The sequence below is a fragment of the Phalacrocorax carbo genome, chromosome Z (genome assembly GCF_963921805.1).
Source record: "Phalacrocorax carbo chromosome Z, bPhaCar2.1, whole genome shotgun sequence".
Classification (NCBI taxonomy): domain Eukaryota; kingdom Metazoa; phylum Chordata; class Aves; order Suliformes; family Phalacrocoracidae; genus Phalacrocorax; species Phalacrocorax carbo.
The window spans coordinates 54,884,646-54,911,553 of record NC_087548.1 but is presented as its reverse complement, the minus strand read 5'-3'; the positions used below and the strand labels follow the sequence as shown (position 1 = coordinate 54,911,553).

Genomic DNA, 26,908 nt, shown 5'->3' with positions numbered 1-26,908 from the left:
CACAATGCAAACAGAACAGGTTTGACCTTTCTTAATTTAATATCTTCATTTTGCATGCAGAGACCCTTCTTCTCTTCTGAGACCAGGAAGATATGAAAGGCACTTTCAGAGCTGAGCTGGCACTTCTGTTCCATTAATTTTCTTCCCTCATGGACTAGTCTAGGTTTGAGTGAAACTGCCCTTTTGAAAGATTTAGGTTTAATGCCACCTCACACAGTCCAGCAAGAATCATCAGCTTTTGGAAGTGCCCATCCAAATTCACTATTTGAAAAAATTGTTTTTTCAAACAGCCGATACCTCTACATGTTACAGTGTATGGTACACCCAAGTAATTTTCTGTGGTACAGATTTTTCATTCAGGTAGTTTTTTTGTATTAGCTGAATATCCATACAGCCTGCTACTTTGGATGACGTCACAAAACACAATGCATAAACTATTGTGTTCTCCTCATATGTGATTACAATTTTTTTCTTACACAGATTCTGAGCACCTGTATTTTGATTTTTATAATATATTTCAATGACATATTTCAAAGAAAAGCCTATTTATTGGATATTAAAATAACAAGTTTAATAAAGCAATAATTGCAACATTTGAAAATTAAAGTATTTTGATTGATCCCTGTGTGTAGTTTACATGATAATTTAGCTAAACTTTCAGCAATAACTGCCATCTTAGTGCTTATGTCCGATTTGTGCACCCTTTTTTATTTTTGAGGTTCCAGTTTGAGTGATTCATTTCTAGAATGGTAATAGGGAAACATGCCAATCATTTGAAAAAAAATACTTCAATGATTTTGTGGAGCAATAGTTTTGTCTCTGACTTCAGATTAGACACTACATATTTACCACAGGTAGCTTTTATCTGTTTGCTTGCTTCAAACAAGGCATATGTCTTTTGCTGTTCTTGAGGAAGACTTTGCATACGGCAAATTAGCTGCCCTGTGTAAATGAAATTAATTCACTAGTTATTAGAACACTTGCTAAAATTTGTAGACAGGATCTCTGGAGATTGGAAGTATACTGTTCCCATTCCAATCTGTAGTTAGGGATTTGTTCTGCAGCTGATGCTCCTGGCTACTTTGAAACATGAATCGACAACAAGGGGAAAGAAAGGTTTGTACTCTGAAGGCAGAGACTAACCAACCTGTTGAAGAAAAAGGTCTATAACTTTGATCTCAAGTCTATTTATAGGAAGCCAGAGAGCAAGGTGAAAGAAGTGTCGCAGAAATGTGTTCTTATTTTTTGGAATACACCATGGTCCAAGTTGCCTCCTGTAGACTCCAGCTGTTGGACAGTTAAAAAGGCCTACGGTCTGCTTTTTGTTTTTTTAACAGTGAATGAGCAGTGATTAAGAGACACCTCCAACAAACAAATCATTTCCTCATTAAATTTAATAAGAACAAGAGACTTCATCAAAGTGGTCTTCTCCTGTGACAAACAAAGCATCACAGCTGCTTACCAAAGTACTATTCAACTTTGGAAAGGTGAAGTATCATGACAGTAAAATTGACACTAGCTGTAGTTGAGACAGCTGTAAAATTGAGACTACATGTCCACTTACTGAAATATCTTTCAAAAGGTCATTAGAGTCAGTTTACTGTATAATGATCTTTGCAATCTCTTGCCTTTTAAACATTGTACCCCTGTATTACTAAAAGTGGAAGTTATTCTGATATTTCAGAATTAATAGCAAGCTACATTACTATTTCCTAGACAATACCAATTTGAACAAATTTTTAATAGAGGTTAATGGAGTGGTTTATGCCTATGTGACCATATGCATACTAAACTGAATTAGCTTCAGGCAAAGACAGGGTCCAGTGTTCTGTGATAAAAAGGAAAGCTTGTCATTAAATAAAAATTAAAAAGACCCCACAAAATAATTGCCACTTTTATTCCAGGAACGAATTTTTCTTATTTTTCCAGGAACGGTTTTCTTACGGAAGGAAAAAAAAAGCCATTTTTGTAGGTCACAGGACTGACCGCAGCACTATTATGGTAGATCAGGTTAACTCCACCAGGCCGGGTAAGGCTGTACAGCTGTACAGTGACCTCACTTCAGCTCCGGTCTATCAAAGGAGCAACGGATCGATCTGTCTTTACATGAAAGGAACCAGCTTTTTAAAACTTGCTTAAGGCTAATGTTATATTCAACTACTTGCATTTGATTAGACTTACCACTGAAACCTATATTTTTCTTTTACTGGGGACAGGGTAGGCATATTGCTTAATTATCTGTTAAAATTCCCTGGTATTAAGTAAGAGCAGTTACAGCATTCCAACACTCTGTCTTAGTTTACAATCTGATAAATTTGCTTGCCAGAATTGCTACTTTCTGTATACAAGCCTTTTCATCCTCTCCAGTCCTTGAAGAGAAGCTAAATGAATTCTCTCTCTCCATTTTGTGCTTTCAGTCAGAGAAGTCACAGGAAAGTAATGTAGTTTTTTACAAATTATTTTTTACTTTTCAGAAGTGGCTAAATGAAATTTAATTGAAACTATACAGCCAATTCCAACTCATGTAGACCTGGAACATTTCCGTTTGAGAAGGAATAATAATAAATGAGTAAAGGAATTACAACATAGGAGTTCATCAGTTTTCACAGGCGTGCCTACAAAACTATAATGTTAGAAGCAAACAGGTAACCCTGGCTCATAGCTAAGGTTATTTAGGATTACAAGGAACAATGTTATGAAATGGGTATTTTTACTGATTTGCTTGGACTAGAAGGACCATAACTAAAGCTGTATTCATGGAGGTCCTGGCCCAAAGAATTATGGCAATTTGTGCTGTTACTGCTTTCCTCTTACAGGAAGCTGCTGGAAGTTACCTCACCAACTTCATCCACTTCAGCACAAAGTTAATTGGGTAAGCAGTAGTGGGCTTCCCTGGCAGAACAGGAATGACTTCAACTTCCACTTAATACCTGATCGCAGCCAAAGGCCTAAATTGTTCACATGTTACCAAAGACAAAGCTGAAGAGTATGTTAGATAGAGCAGCATGCATTTAAAGTGTAAGGCCACTATGAAAGTTAGAAATTACATACAAATATTTTTCAGTAAATCTATTAACCACAGAATGTAATTTTAAAAAGAGTAGATACAGCCTTTTCTTGAACAGCTTGACATTTTACCTGATTATTAAACCACCTGTCAATTACTTGAAACATTCTGAAAAACTTAATACAGAAGCCTTTTGGGTATTTCCCATGTAAATTCTTCTCTCCCAAAGTGCCCATAGCATGCTGTTTTTTGATAGATTGGCCTCTTCAAATCCAGATCCCTTTATGAAAAGAAAAAAGGCAAGTCTTACACTTAACTCTACTCCAATGTATGTTGTGATTTAGACACATCAGAGGGATAATTAGTGCTATCCCTGGAAGAAAAGCAGTAAAACGTAGGAGCTGTTTCCTTGCACAATCACCCGGATCTACAGCAGGAAATGTAGTGAGCTGATGGTTTCAATTTTGAAGTGACTAGGAACAGTCAGCTTTCTTCACATGTATCAGAGATATGGTAAGTATGCAGTTAGGCTTTATAAGCATTACAATGCAGAAACAGTACAGTCGGAATAAAGTTCAGCTATACCTGCGCAAGCATCAATGTGTTTTCTGTTATTGCAAGGGTAATATAGAATACTTTCTAATGCCACTGTGCCAGAAAGACAACAATGATCTCAAAAGAAGCAGCCAAAGATGACGATCTAGTAGACTGAGTAACTGCGGAATTTTAACTGCTTACATAGGTGCACGAAGTTGCTCATTAGAATAGTCCTTAACACTAGTTACGACTAGACAAATAATGAAGGGGAAAGTCATGATTATTACTTTTAGCCTGCATAATATAGAGGATTGCAGCTGTGCTAAATTGTTAGCCACTGGTATCTACACAGAAGTTTGTCTTTGTTTCAAGACAGGCCTGAAACATTTTCTTCTACTTAGGGTTTCTTCTATTTGGTATTATGTTGTTTAATTATCTTTGAAACTACATTTAAATAGATGATTTATATTGTAAGCTGCTGGAGAGAAAATTGATTGAGAAATGGCTAATTAAGGAAAGAAGTATAAATACTAACAGGATAATGAATACATTTCAGATGGTGAAGAGATTACACATTCTTGCACTTATGGGTTCATTTATGATGTACAGCAACTAAGTCTTGTTTCAAGTAATATTTTGTGCAACATGATGACATGCTCCAGTGGCTACTACAGTCATTTGTGCACCCTAATACAAAAGCCATTGAAATGTGAGTGATGATTAAATGAGAAATAAGACATCATGAAGTACTTTGGTGCATAGTTGATTAGAATGGATAGCCAGTAGCATTTACAGAACTGTAAAAATTGTGAGGTAATGTTTAAAAAGGAAATATTCAGTCAACAACACTGGTTTTGCTTCTTACTGCCTTCACCACTTCCGGGGCTATGATGATGCATTTTTAAAAAGCAGCATTTTTGAGCACACCAAATCAAGGAAAATGTCTGGGAACCACCAAAGAAATTACTGATGGCAATGACCTGCCATAATGACAAAGGCAAAGAAGAGTTTTCATTATACTTGTGAACTGATAACACCTGGAAAACATGACCTCGCAACAGAAGTTGCCATAATGCCTTGAATTATCTCAGACTTTTAAAAATATAAGTCAGCTCTACTCTCAGTCTATATGTTCAGGAAACATTCTGAAAAGGAGTGCAGAAGGCTGGCCACATCAGCAAAATGCCAATATAGCTTGTCAGAAATATCTTTCCTTTTTTAAGAAAAAAAGAGATTTCATATTCACCACCATGTTGACATTTCTCCACTTGGAGTCAAATACGCTCAAGATTCCTCTGGAATAGAGACACTAGAGTTATACTAATAGCTCTGGTTTTAAAAGCTAAGTGAATCATTAAAAGCATTTTCCTCAAATAATGAGATAGCTAACATGCATGTTTTAGCATTTTAAAACAGAGGTTTTAAAACCTCCATTTTTCAAAGTGACAAAGTAGTTCCTCTGTGCATGAAGTCAAGTTTGTGCTGGTACCTATCTCATGCTTGAGCTCCCATGCTGATTTCACAGAGTTTAATACTGGGTGAACACACGGTGGCTGCTTCCTTAAAACAGGAAAGAGATAGTGTTTCTCTCCATTAGTTGCATATTTCATGAGACTTTTAAGAAGTCCAGCCTGTCAAGTTTGGTGAAAATCAGCCAAAAGATTCAAAGGTTCTTCAGGACTGAGAAGATGACCCTGTACCATTAGGTCTTAGGAAGCTGTCCTACAAATAAGCAGAAAGATCTACCTCCTAAAAGTTCACATAAAGAACCATATGAGTCAGCCAAGAAGAGGAGAAAAAGAAATAAAAATGCTAGGGTCAGTTCACAGCTCCCTGGAATGTAGGTGGGTAATCACAGAATGTCCTGAGTTGGAGGGGACCCACGAAGATCATCAAGTCCAACTCCTGTCCCTGCAGAGGACAACCCCAAACTTACACCATATCTCTGAGGGTGTACCTGCTGATAAGGACAGGTGCTGATCTGCTTCTCTCCTCCAGCCCTTTCTCCTCTCAAAGAAAAGGGTAATTCCCTTGGTTCTTTAAGTGTAAGGAATATGTTTGTCTAAAATACCTGTTTTTTCAGATCCAGAAATACTCCATAAAGGAATATAACTGGATTGGCTGCAGGAGGCAGTGTTAGTAGGTTCAGGATTTCTTGTAACCTCTGACTGTATGATAGCCTTAGTGACGCTTCTGATCACAACTGAATTTTCACTTCAAGACAGTTGATCTCATGGCAGGATTTTTATTCTTATTCTGTTTTTTTAATGAATTCAATATTTCAATGGCTTACCAAATCTTAAGAAAGCATTTAAGAAACCTGAATTCCTATTTAATTAAGTTTAGTTCACTTCAAACAGGCTGCACAAGACTGCATGACAACTAGAGACAGGCTCTCAGTGTTCAGTTTTTTCTCACTCAGAAGGTAGGTTTCACTTACACTTCATTAAGAAGCTAGTCACTTAAGGATGTTCTTTTCTCTTCTGGACTAACGGCCAATATCCCCAGAACAGCAACAGCAAACACCATGCTGTCACTCTTGTGGTAGGGTGACACTCAACTTCTGTGCATGAGCAAGGGCAAAGTACAGCACATATTATCCCACTCATTTCAATGGGATTGCTCATGAAATGAGGGAACCAGAACCTTTCCTGTGGCAGCTGTCTCACACGTTGTTGCCACCTAAAGATTAAAGGCCCCTGCTTACCCCAGTACTTCTTTCAGAAAGAACCAATATTTCAGGTGCCTTCTAGATGAGGCAGGGACTGTGAACCTTACACACCCTGTAAACAGACTGGAAAGCCTAACTATATATAATGTTAAATTTTAATTCTACTTTACCAAGCACCCTGCCACCTGGCTAATGAACTGCAATGCAGCACACTACGAGGGTTACTGGGAGATATAACGTGGTATAATTTAGACCAGTCTTACTTATTCACTACGTTTTGTGACCGGACTTATGAATTGGCCCTTGTATGTTGCGCTGGGTGCATGCATGAGGGAGGAGCAGAAATGACAGCAAATCATGATGACAAATTTATGATGAAGGTGACTTCTATGAGGTTAGGAGCCAGAAACTTTAACATTAAGCTGTTAAAGAGAGTATTAAAAATATTATTCCCTTCAATAAATGCTAATAGCACACAAACCTTATGATAGCTCCAAGGCGTAGATCAAAGTTCTTCTGCACAATCTCAAGCAGTTCCTCTTCTGATCTGTCTGACGTTCCGTAATGAAACACTGAGATCGCAAGAGGATGACTCAGACCAATAGCATATGATAGCTGTAGAACACATGCATGCAACCCAAACACAGTTAGAGCTATCCTTCCTACTTTTTGCGTAAGAGGAAGGAAAGGCTTATCCTATGTATCAGGGGAAGATTTTATGCACACCTTTTCTGCATAAAGAAAGCTAGGAGATACGTTTTTGCTTTTTGTCTTTTATGTTAGAGAATTATATGTTTTTCTCAAAGAATGCTCAGCCTGGTCAAATATCAGATCTAAGTGACATTCCTTAAAAGATCCTTCTAATCATCCTCAGATACTGCCATTCTGCATCCTTCAGCCTCAGCTAGACACAAGATTTCATGCCTTTGAGACTGGAGACTCTGAGATCTACAAATATTTCTGGGGTTTTTTTCCAAGGCAGAGAAAAGAGTATCTAGGACAAGATAAGAAAAAGCTCCATGTTCCTAAAGCACTCACAGACTTGTTTTCCCAGAGTGAGTTATTTCCATACACTCCCTGGAACTTCATCCAATATTTCCATGTACTTTTAAAAACACAGCTATCAGAAGTAGGCAAAGTAACCCAGGAAGTATTCCCTGTAATTTCACTTCATTCAAAGGAGGACAGAGGAGCTATATAGACAGAGGGGCTCTAGAGCTCCTTTCTGACATCCAAGAATCACATTAGCATCTTTTCACCACAGCACTGTGCAGCACAGCACTGACAGGTTCTCCTGAAATTTTTTTTTTTTCATTTGGTCCCATTCCAAAATACCATCCTGCCACAGTATAGGTTAACATACACTTCATTTTCTTCCATCGTTGTGTATTTGGTTGAAAATATGTTTTGCTTGAATGTCACTAAGCAATGCAAACTGTTCTGTGGCTTTCACTGGTCTTCCTCATTGTGTCTGCTTTCTACACATTTCAAGAAGTAATAGTCCAATGGCTCAGTTCTATCTATATACTTCTCAGTAACCATGAACTGATTTTTGTTAGAAACTGCCCGAATTATTACTATCTTCCCCTTAGCTAATTTTGATATCATGCTAAGTCTGGTTTTCATTAACCAATAAGCTGACAATTCTATATCTCACTAAATAAAGCCTACATGGTATTTGTGATAATATACAGCCAATTAGTCTGCAGTTCCCTCCGTTATCCTCCCTCTATTTTGCCCTTTCAGTATGAAAAGATGGTTAGCATGGAAACAATATCCATAGCAGAGTCAGCTCAATTGTCAGCCTCAGTGGAGGCTGGCAAGGTCTTAGTGTAGCACATGGACACTAATGGGTTGAAAACACTTTTGCATTTCCACTTGATATATTTTCCTTTTGGTTAATCTTCAATCCAGCCTTCTGTGACTTCCCAGGACATTTGCTCTTCTGCTGTCCCATCCTCTTCTCTCCTCCCATCTTACCTTCATTGCTAATATCTGACATCTCCATAGTTTGCTGTTAAAAAAAATCAATCTTGCTTTGTCTATAGTCAGGCCCAGTTATTTAGGGAAGGTCTCTGGGAATTACTGGAACGTTAACATTCCCGCCTAACTCAAGAATTAAGACTGATTTATATATTCAAAAATGCCACTCAAAATGTGCGTACCAAGAAATCAGAAGTTTGTCTACTGTCCCCTCAGGAAAAAAAAAAAAACAACAATTTGCTAACCATCGCTATCTGTGCTTGGCTTGTTCCCAGTCTCCCCTTTCCTTGACTAACTCCAAACTTTAAGTTTAATCAGGTATCAAGCACATGTACAACATCTAAAGAAAGGGGCCTTGTTCCTAATTGGGATGTCTGAATACTATGTCATTGATAATAACCAGATCCAGTGGGCTTCTCTCCTGACCATGGAAAAAGTAAAAGTATTTCAACACACCTCTAGAGCAAAACGTCAGCCAGATCACTGTTGTACTGGGTTAAAGTTATTTCACAGCAGCTACTCAGAATAAGTATGTGTATAAACTAATATTGTGAACTGCCTAGACAAACCTTAATTGTTTAGCATTCACATTGGGTTCATGTTTAAAGGTGAAACTGTCTAGGGGTCAATAAAACACCTCCTCCAACTTCTTAGACTTAGTAGTCTCAAAAATTCATGCACAAGGAAGGAAGTGCATTTCCTCTGAGCACATAAGACTGATGAAAGTTATTCTTGTTTTAAATTCTTAAACATAATTGAATATTGCCTCTAGTCACACCTCACACCTAGTATACTAGGAACACACAGTAGAGAACTCACAGTAACTTTAAGGTAAATTCAAATACAGCTTAAAATTGTTTAAGTTACCACTAGTATGACCATATAGTACAGCAGGTTGCACAACTATGTCTAGACATTGCTAACGTAACTCTCTGTAATGTGCTGTGCAGCCCAGGTTGGATTGCTGGGCATCCATGTGTGTGCAGAGCATCACTAGGGTTGCTGGAAGTAAAAGCAAGGATGCAAAGAAGTACCTAGACCAGGGATGGCAACAGAGTTGGAGAAAGAATGCAACTGAAAACACACTCCTTGTTTCAAGACCATCGTGGCCTCTGTCTTTGGCTTCCCTCATAGAGTTCCTTAATAACACACACCCCCAAGAGGAACTTCCTGGAGTCCCATTCTAGTATGAGAAATGGTTTGCTGAAACTGGAGTGGGGTTGTGGTGGTAGTATGTATTCCATGGGGGTGACCACACATGAGACAGAATTTCTGTTATGTGTATTACTTTCACGGTTGCTCTTACCTGGATTAATACTCTTCTACAGAGACCAGCTTTCACCAGAGATTTTGCAATCCAGCGAGCTGCATAAGCTGCAGAACGATCAACTTTGGAGGGATCTTTTCCAGAGAATGCACCTCCACCATGGGCTCCCCAGCCTCCGTAGGTATCAACAATGATCTTCCTGCCAGTCAGTCCAGCATCACTCTGCAGGACAAACAATTGAATACATTCATGAGACACAACAGTTTACCCAATCCCATATGAGGTTAATGGGTACAGCTTTGTTTTGTATTTGCCACAGATATGACTTATTGCTCATAGTGTTCACCTTCCCATGCAACTGTTTAATGAATGAGGTCTACGTGACTGCAGTGTTTTTCAGAGATGTACTAAGTCATCTGTGCTGCAGTCGTGTTGTAAGGGGCCTCAGGCAAGAATGCACTCAAGGACATGATCTTCGCAAGTGTGATCGGGACATCCTGGAGGAATGCAGACAACCCAACGGCAGCTGCCAGTTGAAACCAAGATAAAAGGAACTAAGGACATCTACACCTAGATAAGAGTCAGAACACCAGTTGAAATGTACACATCTTGCAGCACACTGTGAATGAATATGTATAACTGTTGTGGGAAATCTAATGCATATTTATATAACTGACCAACATAAGCTATGTCTGTCATGACTTGCAGCATGCATGCTGGGAGGAATTATCCCTCATTTAACAATTTCACAGCAACAACCTGCTTTCTTACTACCAGCACCTGGAAAGCAGAACACATGTCAAATTCAAATGAGTATTAAGACTTAATACATTAAAGTCTCCTCCGAAATTTGTCCAGCTTTCTGAATAATTTCAAAGTAGAAGATCAGATCTGTTGTTATTTCTGGTTTTGATTTTTACTGTAAAAGTGAAGAGATACTTCCAGTCAGGCATTTTAGTGTATAACTTAAAGTCTGGGTTTTGGTCATTTAAAATACTTTCTGGAAGAAAGACAAAGATCCAAGAATCCATACATTTGCCTGTCACAGCAGGTACAGCTTCAGTTTAGATGCCAGCTGTCCAGTAGGAAAACTCCAGTAGAAATTACTGAAGCTTCCATTAAAATATATAGACTTTCTTGGTTAAAGGTATACCAGTTCATTGCACTTTCACTCAAGAGAACATTTAGAAGCATGTGGCAAAGTAGAATCCAAGCCTGTATAGGCTGTCCTTTTTCGAAGTTACATACCTTAGGGCCACCTTCTATAAACTTTTTACTTGGAAGGAGATGATAAATTGTGCCCTTATCAAGATACTTCTCTGGAATGACTTTTTTAACAACTTTCTCCATTAGTTCCTTCTGTATTTGTTGTAGAGGTATGTCCGGGGCATGATGTACTGAAATCACAAGTGTGTGCACTCGGATGGGCTCCAGTGCACCATTAGTCTCTTTGTATTCCATTGTGACCTAGAGAGAAAAAAAAATGACAGTGAACACACAAGGCCAAGAGCATCAGTTTGAAAAATGAAAATTAACCTCACACTTATTTCCTGCAGCAAAAAATAAGCAGATGAAGGAAAGTGGGATGAAAAATGATCGATTGTTTCCTATGCTTAAAATCACTGTAAGAAAAAAAAAACATAAAAATACAGAAAGTACTGAAGTACCACTACCAAAAGAGTTAAGCAAAGGATATCACATGTATCACTACATAAAACCAAAATAACAACAAGAAAGCTACATAAGCCTAAGTTTTTACTGGCAGATGCTAAAATTATTCATGGTTTGGCATGTTAACATAACTTCAAATAGTGAAACACCAAAGTAAATTCAAAATAACTTTTGGAGAAGCCTGCTAAAATGAGCAACTGTAGATCATGATATGATGGGCTGTATCCTTTTCTACCTATTGCACAGGCTTTATGTACATGCAAATATATACTGGCATTGCTCCAACCCCAGTATCAATTTTCTTACAGACCAAGACCTCCCTACTTTCCCACCCTTCAAAAATGCTTGGATAGATACACCATAAAGAAAACAGTATATTCACATTCTATGCACTGCTGACAAAAGGTAGGGACACAATCCATGTTGCGCTGCAACAATGGCAGCAGTATAACTCAATGCAGTTCATCTCTACTAAGCAACAGAAATTAAGAGTAATAAAACACCTTGCTGGCATGGAAATGCCACATGTAAGGCTTTCCTTTCCTCTCCTGCATATTTCACAGCCTGGAAGACAGAGAATTTAACTGCCTTTGAGGCTGCCAAAGTGGATCAGTCTTAGAGTAGGCTCAGTGACTCATCCACGCAGCTCTGCCACACAGCTGTCAGTGGCTCTGACCACAGATCAAATATAGTATATAGGAGGTTTGAATCAAGAACATCCCTCTTTTAACTAAGATACCATAGCAGTGTCCCAGTTCATGCTTCTGGAATGCTGATATTTATTCAGAAAAAAAACCAGCTGTTTGTCAATTTGTTAATCTTCTTAATCTCCAGGGGAAAAGAAGCAAAATACAAGTGTTATTTTGAAGAAATCTGCTAAGACACTGATACAACAGTTTAAACAAACTACATAGAATATACCATGTGAAACTCACACCACCTTGGGACATGAAAATGACAGCACCATTTTTGACAAACATGAATTCTGATTTAGTAGCAGACAGGGTAAATTATTTCAGGGTAAATTATTTCTGTTGTTCTGTTTACAAACCTGTGTTTTCCCATCTGGTCTAACCCAGGGCCATGTTCCATTCCGTTCCAGAGCCTTTATCCTTGCAGTCAGTTTGTGTGCCAGGAGGACTGTTAAGGGCATATATTCTTCAGTTTCATCAGTGGCATAGCCAAACATCAAACCCTGCATTAAGAAACAGGGAACTGCATTGAAAAACAAGGAAATAAACCACTCGCTTCCACATTCTCTTTCCATTTCTGCACCTGTCTTTGCCATATAGTACTTTAAAACCACCCGAGGCTAGAAAGAGAGAGCAGTAACATGCAGGGTGAACACACTTTGTCATATAGCCAGCCTGAAATAACATTTATGTATCTCCATGCACAAGACTCAGAACTACAGCAGGGTCTGATTCCCAAGAATGATTCTGCCTTAAGCGTCTGTAAGAATACACTGCAAAGGTTTAACAGACAAAAAGGCCTTAAAGACTGTTCAGTCTTCTCCCCATACATGACAACTACAATAACAGAGCATTTAATGCCCAAGAAGTAAAACCAGGCTACCCAAAGGACTTGAGAGAGCAGAAACTGACACCTACTGATAAAAATATATATATACACTTTAATTGTAGCTCTATCCAGTAAGGCCACTGGATATGGGAAAAGCTACTTTCACTGAAACTACTGAAGGATGTGTTACTTTTTTGCACTTGTAGTGATTAAGAGAGTGAACAGTGTTTAGCTGCTAATTCTTACATGTTGCACAATAGCTTTTAAGGAAAGGCCCTGGTCCAATTAAATTCTTAACTGGTTGTGCATAAATTAAATTTGAGTAAGTGCCTGGAATTAAGTCCCATTACCTGATCTCCTGCTCCCATGTCATCATCACTCTTGCCATGGGAGACAGCATGCTTGATCTCTTCACACTGTTGTTCTAAGGCCACTAAAACTGTGCAAGTCTTATAGTCCAGTCCTAGTGAAGGGAGTTTTGTAAAGTTAGGTCATACATTCACGAGAGTTCATGAATTGCTAGAGAAGCTTTTATGGATTATCTAGTTATCTTGACTAAAACTTTGAAAACTCTAAGCATGTAAGCTTCCTATGCTAGGTTTTGTATTGCTAATAGAAGCAGACAATCAGCACATTTATGTAACAGTCTCAGGATGTGGGCAAGTTAGTGGTATTAGTTGAAACCTGAGCTCTTGAAACTGAGAGGATAAGTATAGTTCTACAAGCTGCCCCATCAAAGCTTGTTACATTGCTTATGATGACTGGGGTTCAAACCATTTAGATATTAAAGCTGGGAGAGTGGAAAAATGTTACCAGAACCTGGTATTCAGTTTTCCTTGTAGTAGGTTCTAGGGTTCAATAGAATTAGAGAAAAGCCGTATAGGTCATGCATGAAAAGGAAAGACTGAAGGGGAAAGGTCATGTAAGGGCTTCAACAGCTGAAGGTAAGCTACTTTGGGACATATGTTAAGAATACGTCAAGAATTCTCTTGGGTGTGAACTTCAAGTTTCATATGTGTATGCACCCCAGGGACAAGGAATATCAGCATTAAAGCTTTCACTGTACAAACCTGCAGATGTAACCACCTTGTGACATTTTTGCGAACACTAATTCTTCTGCATCAGAGAAGCAAGAAGTACCTGGCACTTTCAAGAATTAGTCTTTTTCAAGTATGTCAACTTAAAATATCTCCTTCAGTACCAGGCACTGGAAAACTCATATCAACATCTGGGCAGTTTTCTCCTAGGCCTGGATACACATTTAATTTTATTTCCTGGAAGATCATAAAAACATTAATATGGCCACATACAGAACAGATCCAAGAATGAACACCTGAAGGATGTCACTCACCTTTGGAAGAGTCATCATACCCTATCCTCTTAAGAGTCTCTCTTACAATTTGTTGGTAATCTACTACAGCCTGGGATGTGATCTCTCCACAAAGCAAAATCATTCCAGTTTTTGCTACACACTCTGCAGAAAAAAGATAAAACATCAGAATTTTACTGCTACTATTTTAGTTACACAGGAAGATCCTGAAGGTGGTTCTAGGAACAAAGCATTACTCACAGGGGAAATTCAATGTAAAGCTCTAGCATACATATAGCTCTGTGTGCAACCACTCTTCCCTTCAGCTGTTATGAACATCAAAATACCTGCATGGAGGGGGTTCATCTTACCCAATTATCCTTTCTCCACAGTGGCCAGCAGCAAACATCTATAAGAAAATATGAAGTATATAGTGCTATTTCTCCAAATACTTTCCTGGTCTCCAACAATTTCAGCTCATGGTCTTCCTGAAGCTAAAGGGACATAATTTATTAACAGATAACATTACCAGCCTTTGATGGATTTTTTTTTTACCATAATTCACCTTGTTGCCCTTGGCAACCATGAAAACTTTTAGTAACTACAGGATCCTGGAGGAAGAAAATATGCACCTGCATTACAAATTTTGTGCAGAATCATTTCATTTTTTTATTTCCTTGTTTATTTCAAGCATCCACCTGGCCTCTAAACTTTTCTGTTTTCTGTTAAAACATATAGCAAACAATCACAAAAAATTCACCACATCAGTACAATGTACAACTGTATAGCTATATTTCATACCTAATTCCATCCTCTGTTATCCAGACTGAGGAGACCCAGGCTGTTCACCGAAAGACATTGTGCGGCTATGATCACAGTCGCTACTCTTGCTGCACAATGTTACTATACCCTTTTTTGGGATGGGGACAGAGAAATAGATTGCACACAGTATTCAAGACAGGCAGCCATGGGTTTATTTGACTTAATGATGTTCTTGGTTCCAGTCTTCTTTCCTTTCCCAGCAAGCCCTAACAGACTGCTTGGGTTTTTACTGCCACTGAGCATCAACTCTTTTCACGGAAACATTTGTCTATTACAACACCAAAATCTCTATTCTGAATACTTGCAGTGAACTGCAAACCTTACTTTCTATATAGGGGGATAAGATCGCTCCCCTCCCCTTTGCATTAGCCTACACTGAATTCTGTCCATCACTTTTATCATCCAATCACCATCTCATTTGAATAATTGTATTTGATTCCAATATTAAGTATTACAGGCAAGAATATGCTATAAAATTGCACAATTATGGACAGCAGCATCACATAAAAGAGCTAGCTTTAATTGGCAGCTTATCTTAGATAATCCAGGCAAGCAGCTAAGAATTTAGCACAGGGCAAGCTTTCTCTGTTTGTCAGCAAAAGGAACTAGTCTATGTTGAACTATTAAGCTACATCCTAGCTGCCATGGTATCTCTCAATTACACTGTGGACACAGTGACTGTTCATAGTAATACAGTAGTCCTAAATGTATACAGCACATCAACCCCAGGTGGTGATACCTCTACAGTGCAGGGTATTCTGGCGCTATTATTTTCACACTCAGTCTTGCGCCCATGCCCTACTGACCAGCAGTACTCTTCCTTTCTGCTACACCCTAGCAGACCACCTACATGTGCAAGGCATATATGGTGCTATGAATCCTGTGTTGGGGAAAGAGACCCTATATTAGGGTGTGAGGCAGAGAAGAACGACTCTCAGCTTTTCCAGTGTGGTCACTACAAAATGGGGAAGCCTCTCTGGAAGAACACAAAGTTAAGGAACTGGTCTTAAAGAGATGGAAGAATAAGGCTGCACTCACCACCAACAGTCCCTAGAAACTCTCCCAGGCCCATTACAGCCAAGCAAAGCTTGATGCTGATGCAAGACTTCGTGGCATGATGATGGTTTTTTAGTATCAGGATAAGAAAGATTAGCTACCTTTGACTGCTTTCCATCTTGACTGAAATTTAATTCAATCAAATGAAAACACAGGTCAGGAGCTGCACTATAGCTGCAACTTATAAGTGAGCCCAAGCAACACTCACATCTGCTCAACCCAAGAGAAAGTTACCATACTGGGTTTTGGGCTTTTCACTGCAGGGTGATTTCTTACATGTTTAAAACTCCTCAAAAGAATATTCTGAACACCATTAGCAGATAGAAGCTTCCACCTTCTCTTTTGTACTGTCTTTGTTTATAGTTAGTTAATTTCCTCTCTTGACTGTCATTTGTTGGGCACACTGGAGAGAACTTTTTTTTCTAGAAAGCATTTGGATTCACTTAATCAGAGAGAAAGTAGAATAACTATTGTCTTCTACTTTATGCTTCTTGCAGCCAGTATTCTTTTGCTTGACTTTACTGCTACTCAGTGTATTGGCAGCACAGAGACCAGCTCTGTCCTGCTGAAACAAGGTAGATCCTATGTAATAATTCAGAATTTTGTATGCAAAACTTCCTGATCCTAAAAGTCCAAGCATCAGATAAAACTCAGAGAACCACGGATACATTTTTCTACTGGTAGATAGAATCTAGTTTCAACATCTCCATAAACTACATTTCCTAGTTTTTTAAGATACAGTGTTACAGTGACTTAGTACTTACATAACGCTTTGAGATTTTTCTCTGAAACTTTAAGGCAAGGCCTGTACAGCTAAACAGAAATTCTAATTTTCAGCTGGTAAACCCTGTATTGATTGCCATAACTGCTTTCTGTTATCCAGCTCACTACTTTTTTAGCAAACTCTGTGTCTGATCAACCAATTAATCTTTTCCAGACTTATGCTTTAATGTTATACTCAAGTTTTCTGGCTCCAGTCAGCCGTTCTGATATGGTTTTTTCCCAACAGCTTACAGAAATCAGGGATTTATCTATGCAATCATGTCACATCTCAGTCTTCTTGTTTGGTAAGACAAACTGATCCTGTTGCTCGCATCTCTTATGACACATTTTTCGGTCCTTATCATTTTTGCAGCATTTCTATGTTACTATCTCCAGCTTTTCAGCAGTTTTGGAAGCATAACTGCCAGCAATACTGAAATACATGCTTCATCAAGTCTAATACATATGCTAGAACCTTCCCCCATGTCTCCTTACTGCTCACATCTCTGCATCAAGGATCACATGTGATTTTTCAGATGGAGCATCATATTAGATCACTGTATTTGTGGGATGCCTCTAGTCCCCTGTGCTGTAACTATGGCCTTGATGACTTGTTCTAAGAACAGAATGACTGTCCATTCCCCATTTGCAACCCAGCTCATTCCAATTTGATATGTTCTTAGCCTCTGGAAGAGGTGATGTTGCTAGTGACAATGTCTATGTAGAATACAAGGTAGCCCTAACAGAAAGTCCCTCAAAAAAGGCATGCCACTTTGATCAGAATCACATTCAAATGAACTGTGCACTTATCTTCCTGTGAACCAGGGACGTCACTCTGCTTCTGTAAAGGCACAGTACATATCTGTTTAGCACTTCAGGATTTTGAGTTTTATTAACACCATATACTCTCTCTATGAAGAAATGGATCTTAACATATACCCTTCCTAGGTTCTCTTTTTCCCTGATTTTCTTAGATTCCTTATTATAATTAGCCCTGTCAACATGAGTTTTCCCTGATACCACTGGCTTCTCCTGATCTATTTCTTACATTTCATAATTTTTAATTTGTACTCACATACTATGTATTTCCTTTCTTCTGTTCATTTTTTTGCAGCTTTTTTTCCTGCCTTCCCTTCTCTTCTGAGTCACTATGCCAGAGTTGGCTTCTTGACTGACTGTGGAAGTGTTGACTGCCAGCCAGCTATTGCAAGAATTTTGGTTCGCAGGGTGTTATATCAACACGGATTACTTGTTGTACTTCATTAATCAGTTTTTCGATCTGTATTGTACTTACCACAGGCAACTCTGGCATCTGGATCAATACTGAGATGAGCATCTAGAACAGCATCACTTATCTGATCACACATCTTATCTAGAAGATAAAAATAAGACAGATAAAACATTTTTGTTTATGATAAAAATAAAAAAAGAGATGTCTTAATAAAATTTCATTTCCAGTGGGAAATAGACTTATGCTGACTGAGCATTTTCCTCCCAGGTGAGGGGGCAATCAAAATGGCCTGCAAAGACATCCTGAAATATTAGTTTCAGGAGAAGAGAGATACAAGACGTAACTGTGGAAGTATTTAAGCTAAGACCCTTCTGTAGGGGTGTTGCATTCATCACCTTTTTATTTTAAACTATGTATTTTATTTTCTGAGTTACCTATTTTGATCTACATCTTATAACTGCCAGAGGTCTGCACTTAAGGCAGTGTTTGTCCCTTCAGTACCTCCAGTGGTGTCCTCTGAAATCTCATGTGTCAACTTTTTTGGGTGACAAGAGGCATTGCTCCCCTGCAAACAGGTGTATTAGATTGAAGTCCACTCCTGTAATTATTCACAGCTATCTGGTTCATTAAGTTTAGAAAAGCATCTGCAAACGTTCTCTCAGGGACAAGCATTGGCCACTCACAAATTTCAACAGTTATATTTCTGAGTTTTGGTCTCTTTTTAAGGACAAAAGCAATGGAGAAAAAGGTTTTTACCTATTCTGTCTTTAGTACCTATGATTTAGTGTCCAAGTAAGACCTGAATATGCCAAACATATTCGGTTTGTTAAAAGCTAATGAACAATTTAGTGGACAAATCAAGATTCTTTGTCTCATCAGGGTAACTGAACCGGGTAAAAGCAATCCATATTATTTCTTCAAAAGTACAGCTTTGAAAGGTTGCATATCTGCAGAAGCAACATGAGGAACACACATTAATCTTCACCCACCATTGCTCTCCAAAAAGCAGATTTGTCGTCCGGTGTGCAATGGGTCAATAATCACACACTCAAGAGAGTTATTGGCATTTATTTCAGGGTTGTGCAAGCCTGGGTGCTTGGTGGTTTTCCACAAACCAAGGACACCAAAGCCAGCCACCTCATCATATTTATACAATAAGTCCAAACATATTCTGTCTTTCTAATACATATTCATTCTAATCTACACAGGTTGCATAATGGCATTAAGTCACTCTTCTTGGCTCCGTTTCAGATTCTTCTGCGCATACCTTCCTCTCTTCAGGGGTCTTGGTGGTCTTTACAGATAAGGTACCCTAACCCTTTTTATCAATATATGTGGTCACATGTTACACAAGGACAATTTAAGGCTATTTTCTCTTGCCAACTCTCCTTAAAAGGAAGGCTTGTCCTTGATTAAATGGATAATCACTGAAGGCCAAGATATCCTGTCCCTAAGCTTAGGTTAAATATTAAAACATGAAATAGTGTTTGGTCAAAAAGAAGGGAATCTAGATTCATGCAAATGAAACATATACAAAACCCCTTCCTTCCAAGTGTGGGGTTGTTCTTTCACACATCATTACAAAAAAAGGTATCCAAAATATGTTCAGCCACACAACTACACAGCCAGATCTACAACACTTTCTGTATCAATGAGCCAGGTGGCTATATTATTTCCAACAGTCTATATAATTATCTGTGTAACTGCAAGTCTAAAATAACTTGTCTTGCAGGAGTGAGTACCGTTACATATGTGTGTAGGCTTGAGGGCTCAAAGAGGAAGTTAACAAAGAAGCTGGATGTCCACCTTAAACTACTTATTTACTGTTAAAGATAATCTGGTCTGGAAGGAAACAAACATCAAAATGAAACTATAAGGTAAGAGTGGAGTTATTCTGTATTCTGAAAGATCTTCAATGCAAAGTTTAAGTGCAAACTGAATTTAATATAAGAACTGTGTAGTAATATACTCCAGTATAATCTAAAACCAAGGAAAAGTGAAACATGCTAGCCTGTAGCTTGGAATGGAGGAGCCATTGTACCATCAATACTACCTCACTCAAATACGAACTAAAAACAGGCTAAAAGCAAAGCACAAGTGATTAAAATGTATGTGCCCCTTTTATTCACATAGGCTACAGTGATCTCAGTGTTGCATGAGATTTGCTGATGGAGGTGTACAGGTCTCTTCACTGGCATAATTTTCAGAATCTGAATCAGCAGTTTCAGTACCTTTATGTCTTGTTCCTAGTGTTTTCACCAATCAAGATTAATCTAAACATCTAACTGTGCATTTCAAAAGCATTTGCAAAGTAAGTCAAACAATTTAGAGGCTTGAAAAAAAAAGCACAACAAACAAAAAAGCCAACTTGATAGCTATAAATCCTGTCTTCAACTATTTGTACTACATTGATCCCCAGCTCAAGCATTATCTTACTGAACTTTCTTGCTAGTATTTCAGAGAATCAGAATCCTAGTCAGTTACTTAAGTTATACTGCAGCTTCACTGATAAAAATTGACCACAGTCTGAAGACACAAGAACGGAAAGACAGAAACATCATGTGATCTTAATTTCAGACCCAGAAATCATTTGTGCAATCACGTATAAAATCAGTAATGCCAAGTTCCAAAGTTTGTCATCTGGCTAGTTTGTCAACAACCCTGAGGCAAAGGCAGTCCTGAAGACTGTGAAATTCATTCACACCAGAGGGTAACGCTCAAGCAGGAATGGCATAACCTGGAACAACTGATAAGTTTTATTGCCTTCTACTATTTGCACCGTTACAACATACAGTGTAGTGTTTTAAAGCGAGCGAGTGGTTGTGGTCATTCAAGATCTGATGCTACATGCTGCAGCGGTGTTGCAGCTGTTGGACTATTCACCGACGGCTGGACAGACTAATATAACTGGTCTCATTCTGTGCCATTCCCACCTAATGAGTGAGAATCCCGAGAATATAGATACAAAAGGAAAACGACTGCAAACCTTCAGTGTCTGATGTCACCCTCATTTTCTCACTTTTTTTTTTTGTCTTTCCTTCTACTGTGGAAAAAGTAAGAGGTAATGTTATTTTTAGGCTTAACTTTAAAACACTCTATTTGAAGGTTCCTCCATAAAAGGAACAGTTGCTACCTTTAGTGCAAATCTGAGTCACTAGTATATCTGCTGGTGGTCCAAACTTCCTCCAGTTCATCAGTTAACATAGCTTCTAGATACATATTTGTATAAACAAAGCTGTGTAAAAAATAGCTGAATTTAATCAACAGCAGTTAGACCTGAAGCATTGTCTCGCAGTCCCAGATCTAGAAAATAAAATGGCTTTGTAGAGCCTACAGCATATGTAAACTTGTGTTAGGGAGAACAATGTGGCAATATGGGCCTATGTACTATTACAGCAGTATCTGGAACGTAGCTCTGATGAAAATTAGTGCCTAGTATTCTAAATGTTTCAGAGATTCAGAATTCAATGATCACCTTTAATAAATATGTGCATAAAGTAATATTTTTTCATTACAGAATTAAAAATGAAATTGTAATTCCAGTATACGTGGCAGCTCTAAGTCTACCTATAGAAGACCTCTCCATGCTTTTTTCTCTCTTGCAAAAGTTTAAAGTTGCCTATGCCAGATTATACTGCATAGTAAACAAATGAGACAAATTCTTGTCAAGCAAACAAAGCCGCTAATCTGAAGTCTATTCAAAATAATTGTTTCTTTCTTTTCTCCATTGGGAGAGATATTACTGAACTTCAATCAGAGAGCATTCTTCAGTGCAAGTATTAAAAGCAGTGATTCAATCAGCAGTTTTACTTACCAGAATGTCCTTCAGCAACAGATTCTGATGTAAAAAGAAATCGTTTTTCTTTCTTTGAGGGAGGAGTTGACATGTCTTGGTATCTTTAGTGAGCCTGCAAATGAGAAAGACCCAAACTGGACTACAGAACAAGCACAGGCAGAAGGTGAAGTGTAAAGGTTAATGTATTTGTGCAAACGGCTGATATAATTGCTTCTGCGTGTTTGTTTCTCAAAAGCTCAATAGATTAAGACTGATCTGTGTGGATTTTACAATGCTTTGCTACAGAAACTCCTTTCATAAGACTTTTGTGTTTGGTTAACCTTGGTCCTGCTAAACTCTTCGGAAGTGTTATCATTATATGAAATGTGAACACAGCTAAGCCAGAATTCAGTGCTTTTGCACACTTCCCCAAGCCTCCGTTGTTACTCTTTCTTCTAATTAAAAAGCAATTCAAGACAATAACACAGCACAGAGATTTTATCTGAATTTGTAAGGGCAAATGATGCTTTCTCCTAGGCATAATATCTATACATTTTACTCAGCTGCAGCAGTGAACTGTGCAGAAATGTATCACTCTTTATGTGAGAATAGATGTTCATAACAGCTCCAGCTGGTAAACTGTGCTTTTCTTCCTGAATAGTAGTTGTGTCAATGGCTGAGTGAGGAACTGTATTGCAACCAACAGCATGCTCTGTAGAAACAGCAATGAAGACAGTAGGTTCATTATAATCTACCTTGAATTCCAAGACTAAAACCTATGCCCTAGCTCAATAAATCTTAAACTTGACAATGATCAGGCTCTCACAATCCATTTTACAGACCCCTTTCCTTCTACCATTTGCCTTGATGAAGAGAGTAGTAGGAAACAGCTGGACTTAACTATCTAAACTAAGCAAAGAAGCACTGCCACTTTGGAAGCACTGTTTTCCTTTGGTTTATTTCAGAATGCAGTGCAGCAGCACACCAGACCACCTGAGTACAGCACAGTGTCACAAAACTACCTAGGAACGACAGCAGGTGCATCTGGTCTTAAAAACCCTTGTCCTGCTGAGCAGCTCTACACTGGTGCAATACATTACATTGAGCTCAGCTTCTCTAAATCAGTAGTCATTGCTGAAAATGTTGCTCCATAACCTAAGCATGTCAAACAGTAACAACAGTGGTACTGAGATGCAGGTACAACTTCAGCTACAACTGAAAGTTTTACTACTAGGCCATCGCGAGCAAACCACATGCCCTACCAAGCCACCAGCAAGAGATCACAAATGATGTGCATTAATTCTGCAAAGAAGTCTTCACTGCTAAGAAGCAGCACGCCTTCACTTCAGGACACTTCTCAGTAGTGGGGTATAGGAGGTAATAAGAGCAGTAATGAAGGCAAAGCACTTAGACAAATGAGTCAAAGCCAGCCCTCAAAAAAATAAAGCAAAATTGTATCTCAGCTGCAAGAATGACTGGAGAAGCACTGCCTTAATTGTGGTAGCTCAAGTGGTATCTAGTGTGCTGCAACAGGCCAGTCACCCTCAGTGAAAACCAGCACTCTACAGAGCAATACACAAAGAGGTAACTTGGTTGAAGGAAAGAGACCATCTGCACCCCTTTCGATTTTGCCTTTTTATTTTTTATCCTAGGAACAAAAGTTTTCAGCACGTACACCAAAACCCACCAATTCCCAGAGGACAATGGCTGCTTAAGTGTGTGTGAAGGAGGTATTTAAACTTTGTGTAATAAATACTCTTTGAGCTCAAGTTACATGTCCAATAAAACACTTTATACAAAGTATAGAGCAATATTCATATGAAGAATTTCAGTCTCCTCCATCATGAATTCATATTATGCAGCATTTTAAAATACTTGTGCTTTACATTGTGTCTTATACACTATTCTGATTCATCATATGGACCTCAGCATGTTTTATAATGTAGGATATACATATACTCCAACCCCAGCCTTGAATGTAAAAGAAAAAATCCAAAAGACAATATAAAGGACAGTCAAGCTTTGTAAGAGAGAAACAAACAAACAAAAAAAATGGCTGCAAGACATACCAGAGCAGTGGGGAGAGATGCCAGGGCAGGAGAGATGTGAAGGCAGGAGGATGTTGGAGAAAAAGGAGGCACAAGAGAAGCTGCCTGAGCAGGACTACAGCAGAGAGACACCCACGCAGGGGCAGATGCACAAAAGAAGACACAGAGCAGGTACACCTCCGAGGTCTCTGCCGATGGTGGAGGAGCCCATGTCGGAAAAGTGGACACAGAAACATGAAGGAGCAAAAGAAAAGCAATCACAACTCACTGAGCCCAATCTCGTGCTCCTGATCAACTCACCCAAGGGGCTGAGGCCAGGAAGCAGGGAGGAAAGGTGTCCAGAAGAAATGTGGGATGCTTCCCCTAAGTGATCTTTAAGCGGTCTTCTTTATTTTACAATACTAGAATCAGTAATTAAAAATTTGTTAATTGGCAATAAATAAAGTCAAATTCCCTGCAACAAAACTTTTTTGTTGCCTGTGACAGTTGGGTTGTGTTTTACAAGGCCAAGATTAATTTATCACTGGTGAATTTATTTGAGGAATATCGATTGCTTCTGTAAAAGTGTTGTGGTTTAGCCCCAGTCAGCAACTAAATACCACACAACTGCTCAGTCGAGTCGCTCCCCCCACCTCTATGGGATCGGGGAGAGAACTGGAAGGGCTGAAGTAAGAAAACTGGCAGATTGAGATAAGAACAGTTTAATAATTAAAATAAAACAACAACAACAATAATAATAGTAATATAATAAAAAGAAAATAACTAGAGAGAGAGATGAACCCTCAGGAGGAGGAAAAACAAAACATCCAAACAAGGGATGCAACCACACTCACCATCCGCCGACCGATGCCGTTGGTCTCTGAGCGGCGATTGCTCACCCCGGCCAGCTCCCCCCAGTTAACATACTGGGCATAATGTCACATGATATGGAATATACCTTTGACCAGTGTGAATCTGCTCTCTTAGCTGTGCCCCCTCCCCTCCCGGTTTCTTGTGCACCCAGCAGAGCATGGGAAGCTGGAAAAGTCCTTGACTAGTATAATCACTACCCAGCAACAACTAAAACATCTGTGTGTTATCAGCATTATTTTCATACTAAGTCTAAAACACAGCACCATACCAGCTACAGTGAAGAAAATTAACTCTATCCCAGCTAAAACCATGACAAAGAGTCATGTTTTCCTTTGCCTCTTTTGCTGATGTTTCTTGACCAAGTGTAAGAAACACCATCAGTATCACCAGATTCAGAAAGCTGCTGCGGAAAATGGAGAGATGAACTGAAAGACCTTTTAAAAATGGGATCACTTCAGCAGCTGAACTTTCAATATTGCTCTGCATCCCAGGACCTCATGAATAAACTGCTGTTGGAGCAATAGAACTGTATCTGTCCCAGCTGAAGTCCATGCATATTTTGCTTATATTTGGCATACCAATTCACTGTTTCAGCTAAAGGCTTGCCCCTTTTTGTTTTACAAATTTAATTTTGCCGCAGTTCTGCTATGTTCTCTCATCATCTATACAATACTTTAGTTTAACTCTCTTATGAAAAGAGTTTGAGTTCTGAGATCTCACAGTTAGCTCAAAGTGGCTCTTGTGTCTCAGTCACTTCTTCTGTAATCAGTTCAACAGTGTGTCCTCCAGCTCAGACCACTCACATCAGCCCCAAATGAAAATGCTGTCCAATCACACACCTGCCTCAGGAAACTTCTGCCAGATCAAATGCCATTCTTATAGGCAAATGTATTCAGGCCCTTCTCTCTGGACCATTTCTGGCTCTCCACCAAGGTCTCCCAAGGTGATTTCCCAGCCCATTCTTTGCTGAGGCCCGTTGCTAGTGCCTGAGGAGAGTCTCCCCATACATATGTTAAAAGGTTACTTGGCTGCTGGTTTTTTTCCAAGTGAAGTCTCCCAGATTTTCAGCTCTTTCCTCCAGACTCTTCTTGCTTCTGTGTGCAGCCAAGATTCCTGTCTTTTCTCACATTCTTCTTTCCAGGAAGACCACTTGAAGTTTCAGGCGTATCATGGTCTCAGGCCGATCGCTTCTGTCTTTCAGGCAGGTCTACAGCATCCATCCACTTCCTTGCAGACCCCAACTGGTTTAAGAGCTGACTTCCACCAGATGTAGAAACACCTCTCTAGAGCAGAGTCTGGGGCATAGCCTAGTGATTTCCACAGGTTCTTCCAGCTACTGACTAGATCGTATTTTATTATTTCCAGCTCCTATTCATGAATTTCAGAGATTTTCACAGCACTTCTAGCACATCTGCTGGACTCTTCCTTCCCAAAAGTCTATTACAAATTCATTCAAATATGTAGTACATACTCAGCTGCATATTTCTGATCTGGCCTCTGTACTCTCAGCTTCAATTTATACAGGAACTGAGGAAAACCAGTTACTGTTTCCTGGAGGCAGCACCCTGTACTACAAGAATGCAATATGATGTTTTTCAGTCCAGAACACCTTGGATAGCTAACTCCAATTGGTAAGCTGAGCCAACTGTTTATGAATTAAACTGCATTCTCAATGTATTTTCAGATTGGAGTTTGTCCAAACCTAAAACATTTTCACCTCATCAGAGTGTGGTCTTGCTCTCTGCAATTTGATTCTGCACATGAAATTTGAATTCTTGGCTTCATTGGATTTCTCCTTTGAAATGCATTATTAAAGGAATAGCCTTCCTAGAAACTGAAAATACAAAGTTTATGATGACAAAGACACCACCAGACAAAAACCTATCGCAAATTCAGGTATGTTTTCTTTAAAGACTGTGATTCTTCTTCAGTTACAGCATTTGCCTTTAAAAATGCAAATATTTCTCTACAATAAACTGATAGAGTTAGAGCTGTTCTGACTAAAACGTCTTGCTTTGGGAGAGTCAGAAAGTCTTCAACACAAGAAGCGCCTAAACAAAATTTATGACGCAGATGTACAGAACCGTAAAGATAAGGACACTGCAGAACTACCAAACTCTGATCAGAAGACCTCCTCTGCAGTACTGCAGTATCACCAAACCCCTGCCTGGAAACCACCTCATGATCCCTGAGGTTCTACTCAGAAGCACCCAGGACAAACATGCAACAGCCTCACGACTGCCACTGTTGTAAGGGGCCTCAGGCAAGAATGCGCTCAAGGAAATAATCTTCGCAAGCCTGATGGGGAACGTTCCTGGAGGGATGTAAACAATCCAGCAGCAGGCGCCTTGGTTTGAAACCAAGGCAAAAGGAACTAAGGACATCTCCACCTAGAT

At 39.0% G+C, this 26,908-nt stretch overlaps 1 protein-coding gene across 2 annotated transcripts; it reads right to left on the bottom strand.

The window, feature by feature from the left end:
* Positions 1-1,939: 1,939 nt before the first annotated feature.
* LOC104044083 (S-adenosylmethionine synthase) lies at positions 1,940-24,571 on the bottom strand. 2 transcript variants are annotated; one of them, XM_064438667.1, is made up of 11 exons: positions 24,494-24,571; positions 23,961-24,061; positions 21,652-21,745; positions 17,901-17,978; positions 14,009-14,131; positions 13,008-13,120; positions 12,188-12,331; positions 10,714-10,932; positions 9,505-9,687; positions 6,697-6,830; positions 1,940-3,287 (listed from the first exon to the last, which is right to left on the bottom strand). In XM_064438667.1, exons 3-11 carry the CDS (start codon positions 21,722-21,724, stop codon positions 3,185-3,187), a joined length of 1,170 nt encoding a protein of 389 aa, XP_064294737.1. In that variant the 5' UTR covers positions 21,725-21,745; positions 23,961-24,061; positions 24,494-24,571; the 3' UTR covers positions 1,940-3,184. The 2 variants fall into 2 exon arrangements, with proteins under 2 accessions (XP_064294737.1, XP_009502142.1); XM_009503847.2 differs by lacking the exons at positions 23,961-24,061; positions 24,494-24,571 and having other exon boundaries at positions 21,652-21,887.
* Between the last annotated feature and the right edge of the window lie 2,337 nt (positions 24,572-26,908).